Genomic DNA, 10,864 nt, shown 5'->3' on the forward strand with positions numbered 1-10,864 from the left:
TCGGTTCCCATTGACTTCCACTGTAATTTTTGTCCATGCAGTGTAAATCAATAGGAACTGAAACTGTTTGGTTATCAGTCCATTTTTTTAAGTATCTTATATGTTCCACAGGAGAGGGTAAGTCATTTTGAATGGCATGAATGTGAGTAAATGATGACAGAATTGTAATTTTCGGGTGAACTATTTCTTCAAGTATAAGTGTTCACAAAATAGTTTTTAATTTGTGTTTTTACGAGTTTGTCATTTTATCACCAAGGTAAGATGTGAAAGTATAGGTTGGTGTTAATCTGTAATATGTCTGATTTAGGATAATGAAACTAAACATAAAGAAACTACACTATTTGCCTTGCATGCGATTGGAACTGACTTGCTGGGTGCTGGGTTTGAATGCTTGTTTCTTTAAAGGTGAAGTGTATCACTTCATTTCTGAACAACAAAGAATTGTAAAATTAATGACATTTTTTGGGCTCGGTTGTCTCTGTCCTCTAAACTGTTATACACATATTTAAGCATCAAAATGTACAAAAAATCACACATTTCACCTTAGAAAAAGAGAGAGTGGTAACCCTTAACCTGGTTTTCTCCATCAAAGGCGTGCAAGACCCCTGTCCAGCACTCCTTCACATTCAGTGCTGCCCTGGACACCGAATGGCCTGCATTGTTTTGCACTCATGTGTCAGTCTATGTTGTCTCTCTGCGACAGATCTTAAGGCAGCGCTGTTGTCAGGGGCGTTGCTAGACATAAAGCTCTACTGGGGCACAGGTCCCCCATTTTTGTCTGAGATAGCAAAAGTAACTAAGGAGGCCGTAGCTTACCGATAAGTCAATTAAATATAAATTTCATATCCGAAAGAATGATTCATTGTTATCACAAACAATCAAAGACAGTAGTACAGAACACAACATTGTGTGTATTTTCTTTGCTATACAGTGCTGCAGGCAGGGACGTTTGTTTTAAAAACACCAGGCTGGGTAGTCGGGTAACTTAGGGGGGTTCGGGGGCATGCTCCCCCGAGAAAATTTGGATTTCTCAGACCTACATATGTGTATTTTAAGGTGTTTGAAAGGCAAAAAATTGGATAACAATAGCTTTAAAAGAATGTTAGTGGGCAGCATAGCATAAATTATTTATCAAGCAGATAACAGATTCTTAAACAAAGGATAAATGTTGCAATGAATGATCCACAAAATGTTAATGTGTATTGTCAACATTCAAAACTATTTTAACTCTTCCAAAAATGTTGTTTTTGCGTAGTAACTCTACACACAAACATAAAATGATTAGCCCACATACACACAAAACTACACACAGATATGAATTATGTAAAAAACTACTATCTTGTGTTTTTTGCTTATTCAGTGTGCAGTGGAAGTGTATGAGAGTTTGTCACACGTACATGTATGTGCCCAAAAACACTGTATATATTATACAGGATGTTTGATGAATGTTACAGTTATTGAACTGAACTGAACTGAATCAACACTGAAGTGACAATTAACTGAATAGGCAAAAATGGCAAGTCAGAAACTCAACTCTATTCTAAAGCACTGTGTGTGTGTGTGTGTGTGTGTGTGTGTGTGTGTGTGTGTGTGTGTAAACAGAATGCATAAACAGAAATTCAAGGGGGTACAAATTATTTCTTTCTTTCTCAAAACTAAGTTTCTCACTTCACGCTCGCTACTGCGCAGACTCTGAGACTTTGGCGGCTTCACTTTTCTTCAATGGAAGAGAGAGTACGGCGTCGGCCGTTTTCTTTTACAGTCTGATCGGAACAAAATACGGGACTTATTCCGCCATAATGCACGTTGCACTTTCTCTCATTCATTGTAGGCTAATGCGAGACTAGTGCACTCTTTTTCTGTATAAAAGTTTTTTTTTGCCTATAGTAAAGTGCAATTCCATTTCTTGGCAGAGGTTTTTCATATGGGTTTTTCTAAGGCTTGATGCTTTTGCATCTAATGTCTGATGATGTAAATTGTTTATCAAGTAAGTCTTACCTCCCTCAAACTCATCATCTCTCCTTTCTGCTTCCCTGTCCCTGCTTCGTACAAAAAATAATAATAATAATTCTGATGTCCATCTACAGAAGCCAATAATGAATAAAATAAGATTATTTGTATTATTTACAAACTTTTGTTTCGTCATGTTTTGATAGCCTACCTTAATAGCGTGCCAACACCTGACCGGACTTCAGTGTGTTCAAATATGTGCGCGCTGCACTGCAGTTGCTTGGAAACAGACGCGCGCGGAGATGGATTTCTGTCGCGCGGTTCAGTTTCTGTTTTCGGTTAAACTGCGTTGCTTTTACAAGCGTTGATTGTTTTATTACTGCGTTGCAAATAGAGAATTTCTATTACCCTATAATAATTTCTATTAAATACACTGACAAATAAAATAAATTGTTAAACTCAAACTTCAGATTTACTGGGGCACAGCAGATTTATACTGGGGCACGTGCCCCAGTAAAAGGTGTCTAGCGACGCCCCTGGCTGTTGTCCTTCCAAATTAAGCTTCTCCATATGCATGAGCAGAAAGGGGGGAGAGAACGTTGGCAACGGAGGAAAGAAGTGCCATGGTGGGGAGTCTAAACAAGTGACAGACTGCTGAGCGGCCTCAAAACACGAGCTGTCCATCAGCGATAGGTGAGTAGAAGAAACAACAAGCTTCTGCAGTGCATGCACATCCACAGGGAAATGTTAAGAGGTGCATTAAATACAGACATTATAGGATTATAGTAGTACTGTATGTGTGATAATTTGTATCATCCTTTTTTGCCTGGGTGGCTGGCCTACTTTTCTCTCCATTAAATCATTTTCGGGCGCTCCCAAGGGTTGATGGGAGTAAGGTCAGAGATCAACTCCAACGCCCCCATATGGTCAATTAAATCCCACTCAGTGCCCAGGCAGGGCCTCTTTCTTTATGGCACTATTTACTCTTTTATTTTCATTATGTACAAAGAAGGAGAGGGCTGGAGAGAAGAAAGTCTTTGTCTGTTACCTGTGCAAGCAGGTACGATTCACGTTTGGAATCATATGAATTTAACGATTGTAGTTCTGTTCCTGATTTCACTTAATTCTAGTTCATTGATCATCACATGCTTCTTTTTTTGGTTGGTCTCAAATAATATGGGACAAAAAAGACAGAAATTTTTATTTCAGGCTTCTTTGATGAATAGAAAGTTCAAAAGAACAGCATTTATCTGAAATAGAAAGCTTTTGTAACACTAAAACTCTACCGTTCAAAGGTTTGGGATCAGTAAGAATTTTTATTTTATTTTTGGGGGGAAATAAATAAAAGAAATCAATACTTTTATTCATCAAGGATGATTGAAATTGATCAAAAGTTACAGTAAAGATATTTATAATGTTACAAAAGATTCTATTTCAAAGAAATGCTGTTCTTTTGAACTTTGCATTCATCAAAGAATCTTGAAAAAATTTTTTACACAACTGTTTTCAACATGGATAATAATACTGAATGTTCTTTGAGTATCAAATCTGCATCTGCAGATCAGCTCCATTTGTACAAATTCTGATGCAGCATAGACAAGTCTGACTGTCACAAGACAAACTTCAAAGCTGCTTCAGACTAAATGAGGAATGGCAGCCCGTGACCCAGAAAAGAAGTGTCATGCTGTACGTGCAATTGATTTGTTAGGAGAGAGGTGAAAGGCCTTATGGTTAAAGTAAATAAAAGAATGCATATCAATATATCATCAATACTCCTCTCTATGCCATTTCGGAGCCTCTCGAGAGGCCGAAATGTGGGGAGGAGATCAATAACTAGTCTGTCTGAGCAAGAGATGGTGGCTCTGCTGTCACATATGTAGTCTGGACTGTAATAACATCTGCTGTGCTTTAGTCACAGATCTTCATGTTTGGTCTCTGCAGATTATGAACGTCACGGTGGATCCGGCAGGATGAGTAAGTCATTTTGTTCATGTAAGTTAGAACGAACCTCTCAGACGGTCTGAACTGAAATGACTGGCCACCAGGATATCCTCAATGTAGTGTGGATTTCATGCTTGTCTAATCACCATTATAAGAGAAGGTGCCAGTTTGCTTTCATCCAGTGTGTTAATGTATCTTTCTTAATGTCCGTAGAGAAGTAATTCTGTAGTCAATGCCATTTGTGTCTCCTAACAGTGAGTCTTTGTGTGCTAGTCTGTTTTAAATTGAATGAACAAGCTGATAAAGAAATAGCTATGGATTTAAAATGAGCCCCATTTACTCCTTGTATTAAGATCTGTTTTGGGTAATCACAAGTGGACAGCACTAATTGCAGGTGTAAACAGGGTCCAAAATACACTGAATTGTGAACCTATAGATGACTCATATTTAAAATCCATGTGACCAGACCACATTTGAAGTATAAGAACTAATTTAATGTACCTAGACAGTAGTGAAGAGCCGCTTTACTTACTCGCCTGTCAATCACTCATGATTTAATACTGAGAAATATATGCCTTTTAGAAGCATTTTACTAACAGGTATAGATATAATCTGTCTTGCCTACGCACTTGATTGGATCAAACGGGGCCTTGTTTAACTGAGCCATATTCACAAACCAGAAGCAAGACAGTACTGGTTCACATGGCACTATTTGATTGACCTTTTGTAATCCACAGACTGCTTTAATGAGTTACAGGATCCACTTTGTTCCAGGCCAGAGCTGCTTTCCTCCTCTCATTCCTGGAGAGACCTCTGTTTTACAACCTCAGGTGCTCCTGGATACACTTAGTGCTCACTGTACGTCACCTGGGACTGCATGGGGTCAACCCGTACCTGACCTCTCACTGGTATCTGTGCTCACACAGCCAAAAGAAGAAAGAAAAAGAAAGTAAGAAATAAAGAAAGTGGCCTATAAAGTCTCCATATAATGTGGAATAAATTTCAAATCTTTAGACTTGGATAGATTTAGATACACATTTTGGTTTAAGACAAATGCATTTATACATGTCTTAATGTATTAGGCTTGTAATTAAATATTTGAATAATACAACATATTAAATCTCCTTATCCATTTAAAAATCCATACATTTAACCTATTTGTTTTAACATTTTCTTAAAATAATTTGATTATCATGGTTGAGTGGTTGAGCTTGACAAATGCAGCAAATGCTAAAAGCCTAATACTTTTTTTTTGTCAATTTTTAAGTAGGCCTTAGTTTTTGTTATGTTTTTGGTCAGTAAAGTGTATTTAGTTAAAATGCTTTTTACTTCAATTAATTGGATATCATTCCAAAAGATTGTGACATTTATGATGTTTTTAATGATGATGTCTATGGCAGTGATTATGATGATTGTAACTATTAGATAGTCAAGATGTGTTTAAAACTAGTTACAATTCACACCATGTTAATTTTGTTCATAATAGTTTATTAAACATATTTAATAGGTGTTAACACAAAAACATGGGATATGTTATGTTTTAAAAAGGACGTTGAAGTGTAGCCTACTGTATTTTGTGGAATGTGCAGTAAATCAAAGCTGCTATTAACAACAACAACAACAACAAAACTACAGTAGCAAGAGGTTATGAAGATCATTAGAAGTGGATATATTAAATTAATACTAATATAATATGAATATGAAGGCTATAATAGAATAAATTGCAGTTATGAGCTTTACATTATTAAAATGCCTGATGTTAACACAACAGCTAGCCTATAGCAATTATGAGCTGTACTATATGATGCTTTTTTAAATCAAACTGGAATTCATTTAAGACATGTTAGCCACTGTTAAAACTTTTAGAGTCCTTTATTTATTTATTATTATTATTATTATTTTTCTTTATTTATTACACATTTTACTCGTATTTAAGTGTTTCATGACGCACTCGTGATGTTGACACGCCAGAGTGTCTTTAACTTTAATGGAAATGCCACGAGCGTGAAAGTCATCAGGCTGTCACGGATCTGCGCGTGGCCATGACCGGCATGATAAAGAACCGGACGCTTTTCCGGCGAGGAAAACGGCTAATGGGCGAAAGATGAGGAGAAAAACAATAGCGAAGCGCATCCTGTACAATGGATACGAAGAGACACCCGAAGACACCGGTGCGAGGGCGAACCACGTCTTCAGTGTATGTAAACATCATCCTTTTGTTGCGTAAGTGCCCTTGTTTTACAGACCCTTGATATAATTATGTGACTGTCTTTCAGCAAGAACCGGCGAAGAGGAGAAAATGGAGAGGACTGAATGGAGAGGACATCTCATCTTGTAAAAAGTTCAAAACAAAGGTTTGTTACTTTTTAATGCTGACTAGTTATAATCAGTTGTGTTTTTTTTGCTGATAAGCACATTGCTGAGTAGATTAGAATAACTGTTGCAATGGCCATTCTTACCATATAAATAATAACTTGTACATTTTTAATTAGATATTATAAAATAATCCAATTACATGAAATTTCATGAAATATAATATTTATATTAAAATGATTTATTGTATCTTCCATGTGATAAAGGAGCTTTTAAATTATTTATGTGTTTATTTATTTCAGACTTGATGTAGCTCATCTGCAGTTTAAAGCTACAATATGTAAGATTTTTGTAATAAAATATTTAAAAATCACATGCACAATCCCAAAAGTTCCCAAAGATTTTTAATTTCAGAGAAATTCCAATTTTAAATAATGGCTCATCCCGGTTCACTTGTCGCCTGTCAATGACGTAATATCCGCGTTATCCCTGGTTTCCGCTTGTACTGCCATAGTAACCACGGCGACAGACGTGGACAACTGCATTACGTCTAGCGGCACGCTCACACTGTTGTTTCGTTCAAACATTATGGACCATGGCAAGCAGACTTTGGGACAAAAGGAGAACTAAAACGAGGATCAATATCAGCATGGCGTTTTCGAGATGCCGAGAGCTTCACGACCACGACTAACTTCTACTTGACAGAGACGCTGCTTCTGCATGCACTTTATTAGACAGGTGAGCAAATGCACATAAAGCTAATCAATGTTTGTCTCATACAGACAAACTAACACATAATAACATTATAACTTTCAACACACTCAAATGCAGTTTAGTGTGATAGTGTAGACCAAGTGAAACAGTGCTGCGTTACCTCACAAGTTTCATTCGTCTAATAAACTGACCTGTGTGAGTAGTAATTCAGCACTTGCGTGTAGTTCGGTAGAATAAAATGTCCTTATTCCTTTATATCCGCGGGACTCGCATGAGGCGCTGATATCTGTCTCTCATTAGTAATCGCGCCCTGCTTCATACCACAGGCATGTTATTCACTCATCCATAAACATCATTAGATCCTTTGGCATGACGGCAAGTTCCATAATTCCGCTTATACGTCATCAACCTACGCCTTTGTTATTGTAAGAGGTTAGCGACCCCTAGCGGCGAAAAAAAATACATATTGTAGCTTTAATGAGGGTTAATAGGATCACTTACAGTAAATATGAAGACACTAGAGGCTTAATTTGGATTTCCGCAGACTGTCACACTGGCAGAACCCTCTGGAGGACCTTTAGGCACCATTTCAAAAAAGGAAATCAGTTCTCTGGGGAACTTACATGATGGAACCCCCAAGTTCCTCCAAGAACTTCAAAGACTGTCATCAGTTCCTTCATGAAATCCCATCATGAGGGAAACGTTTTGAGGCACTTTAAAGTTTGTAATAACAGGAGTACAGGATATCTGAGGCATCTTAGAATCGAGGATCTTTAGAGGGTTTTGTCAATGTGATGAACCCCAAATATATTTTTATTTATTTTTACATTGTTAGCAAATGTCCTTTTAAAAGTAACAAACCACACCGGAACCACTGTTTTATTTCTGTTTGCTCTCGAACAGGCTTTTGAGCCCCTTGGAGATGCAACAAGGGATGCAGATTTCACTATGGAGGTAGTAACTTTATAAAAAATCTAATATTTAATTCACTGCATTAATTAAAGCTTCTTATTTTTAAACATCTAAGTGCCTTTTGGAAGTTTAGAGCCAATAAGTGAATTGCACTTACACTCTTTTGGCTCCAAACACTTGCTTTCCATACATAAACAGTCAAATGCAAAAAACAGCATTTTTGGAAATTGTTAATACTAGTTTGAACCCATGTGTCCACGTCACTGTCTATTAAAATGGGATATGAATAATCTCCTTTCAGGTGCTTGGAAGCCTCCAATCATGTTCAAGGGCGGAGCTTATCGCAATGGTGCTCAGTATGCAGAGGGAGATGGACGGCCTTCGAGAGCAAATCAGGAGCCTAACAGGTAAAGTGGTGGACTTCTGAAATGAAGAGGCGAAGTGCCCTCGCTGTTTTTTTTTTTTTTTAGTGCAATGCATTTCCATTGGCAGGGAAAGATGTGCACCGAGCTGAAATCTTGCTAACAACCGACTCATTCACAGCCCATTTCATGTTTCAAGATCATTTCAGTTTGAGGAAAAGTTCAGCAAGTTCATGAGGAAACTTCACGTCGAAGAAAGATTTAGTATTACTGTGGTGTGCTATGTTACACAACACGTTACCAATTGTGAGACAATTTCAGACTAAAGTCATACTTTTTCTTTTACAGCTTGTGGGAAGTTGGCTCAGACACTTGAAGAGTTGATCGAGAGGAGTGATAGATGGCTGTGTGGCAGCCACGAAGCTGCAACTCCCAGCATTCCAAGGGAGGCCGATAGAAGCAGGCCACCCAGTCACATCGCTCCTCCAATAGTGTTTAGTGGAAGAACAGATGAATGTGCAAGTTCAGAGCAGCAGGGGTGTGGTCAGTATGAGATCACACAAACAATGCAAACGCAAAGGAATGGAACGCTTCTGGAACATGAAGTAAGAGTTACATTTTCGATGCCGGCGCTGTAATCAGTTTCAGAACTTGTCCAGAACATCATAGAATCTTCATAGAATCCCATGTGTTTAATTGTTATTATCCTTAGTTGCTGTTTTCTTTAACGATAATTGATTTAATAATAGGTTAATCTGCTGGTTATTTATTTGATTAATTGGACATAATGCCCAGTGCCCTCCATAAACAATGTGAAAAGTAATGTTTACATTGGGTCCAAAAAATGGTTCAAATGAAAAAATCTAAATCAAAAAGTTTTTAGCTTCAGTTGCTGTTTTTTTGCTACTGTTTCATTGTTCATAATTAATGACTATATTAACAATCAATTAATTTGCTTATTTTTTTAATTAATCAGACATCACACCCAGTGCTTTAGTGCAAACAATATGCATAGTAATATTGAAGTAATGTACATTGTGTCCAAAAATAGTAAAAAGTTACAAATTTAAAGTGATTTTATTGTAATATATATATGTATATATATATATATATATATATATATATATATATATATATATATATATATATATATAATTTGAACCAAAATTACAGAACCACGAACTAAGTGTGAACAGATATTTGGATATATATTAATTATGCATGACTTAAACATATCATATACAATTTCAAGTTCAGTTGTGGTTCATTTAAAACTTAAATGTGATGTTAAACAGCTAATATTTGATTAAGTTGCATGCACAATCTTGGTGAAAATTGAATCACTGCATTAGACAGTAGAAATACTTGCATTATAAGATCAGGATCATGACATTAAATGTGTTTTTTAGGTTATAGAAATGCATTTATTAATGACAGGGTTTCTTCATGCGCAATGCAAACACCTGAGTAATCGATAATGAAATTTACTGTAGATTATCAGTTTGAGTTGCAGCCCTCATTTATTGGTCGGTGACTGCATTTTTTGCAACTTTTTTTGTTCCTCAAGGTTATCAGTGCTGATCTCCTGGAGCGCTGCAACACAGGGACCACAGCTCGGAAACTCACCAATGACCTGCTGCGCAGCCTGTACGACAGAGACTGTCTGGCTTCTCACTCAATCTCAGGCATCGTTAACAGCAAGCGAGGGATGCCTAAGCCAGCTCTTCCGGCACATGAGATCCAGGCCATTCTGAGTACGTATAAGGGACGGTTTGTAACAAGTACTGAACTGTTGGCGTCCTTTAGTTAGTTTGAGAATTCATTCAGTTCCATTTCATTAACTGCAATCAGGCTATTGTGAAGTTTTTGATTAATTGTGGTCTCAAGTTTGCAGCTTTGATTACCAGTGAAACATTCTCCACAGGGACAGTGCAGCGGTTCTTCCCCGGAAAGACAGATTCAGAAATAAAGGGCTACATTCGACAGAAGCTGCAGAATGAGGCCAAGAGGCTTCGGAAAAGGCCACACCCTGCTGATGATCCATTGGTGGGCTCTTTTAAGGAGGCAGGAGCAACGTTTGAGTATTGAATGTTGACTTCCTTTGGACATCCCCAATGAATTTTAAAATGGAATTTAACGACTCAAAATTCTGTTATTAAACTTAAAAGTTCAGCAAAGTTCTATCATCATTTACTCAGTTTTCATTTATTGCAGTTCCAAACCAGTATGCATATAGGTTTCGCACGACATGAGGGTGAGTAAATTATGACAGAATTAAATTTTTTTTTGAGTAAGGCTGCACAATTAATCTAATTAAAACCAAAATCACTATATGGCTTAGTGTGATTATCAAATCTCAAAGACTGCGATTTAATTACATAAATATATGCGCTGTGTGTTTCAGAGTGAAGCGCAGCACTGTGTTCATTTACACGGGAGCAGCTCATGATCGGGTGTTTTCAGGTCATTTATGCCCAAATCATGCAGCCCTATTGCTGAGCGAACTATCCCTTTAAGATCGTATTTGTACATGACAAACTATGTGTGTATGATATTTATCATGTTGATTACACAAAACTGTGACTTTGTATTGACTTGAAATTGCAAAATGAACCCTGGAGTCACAGTTATAAGTAGATGGAAAACAGTATCTTCGGCGTACCTCCAGCATC

At 37.2% G+C, this 10,864-nt stretch overlaps 1 protein-coding gene across 2 annotated transcripts; it reads left to right on the forward strand.

Moving 5' to 3' along the window:
* Window positions 1-5,918: 5,918 nt before the first annotated feature.
* On the forward strand, window positions 5,919-10,864 carry LOC308693320 (BEN domain-containing protein 6-like). 2 transcript variants are annotated; one of them, XM_081370153.1, is made up of 8 exons: window positions 6,030-6,088; window positions 6,168-6,245; window positions 6,811-6,942; window positions 7,822-7,872; window positions 8,132-8,237; window positions 8,541-8,797; window positions 9,760-9,946; window positions 10,117-10,864. In XM_081370153.1, exons 3-8 carry the CDS (start codon window positions 6,925-6,927, stop codon window positions 10,278-10,280), a joined length of 783 nt encoding a protein of 260 aa, XP_081226279.1. In that variant the 5' UTR covers window positions 6,030-6,088; window positions 6,168-6,245; window positions 6,811-6,924; the 3' UTR covers window positions 10,281-10,864. The 2 variants fall into 2 exon arrangements, with proteins under 2 accessions (XP_081226278.1, XP_081226279.1); XM_081370152.1 differs by lacking the exon at window positions 6,811-6,942 and having other exon boundaries at window positions 5,919-6,088.

Source organism: Scardinius erythrophthalmus (genome assembly GCF_964197995.2).
Source record: "Scardinius erythrophthalmus genome assembly, chromosome: 1".
Taxonomy (NCBI): Eukaryota; Metazoa; Chordata; class Actinopteri; order Cypriniformes; family Leuciscidae; genus Scardinius; species Scardinius erythrophthalmus.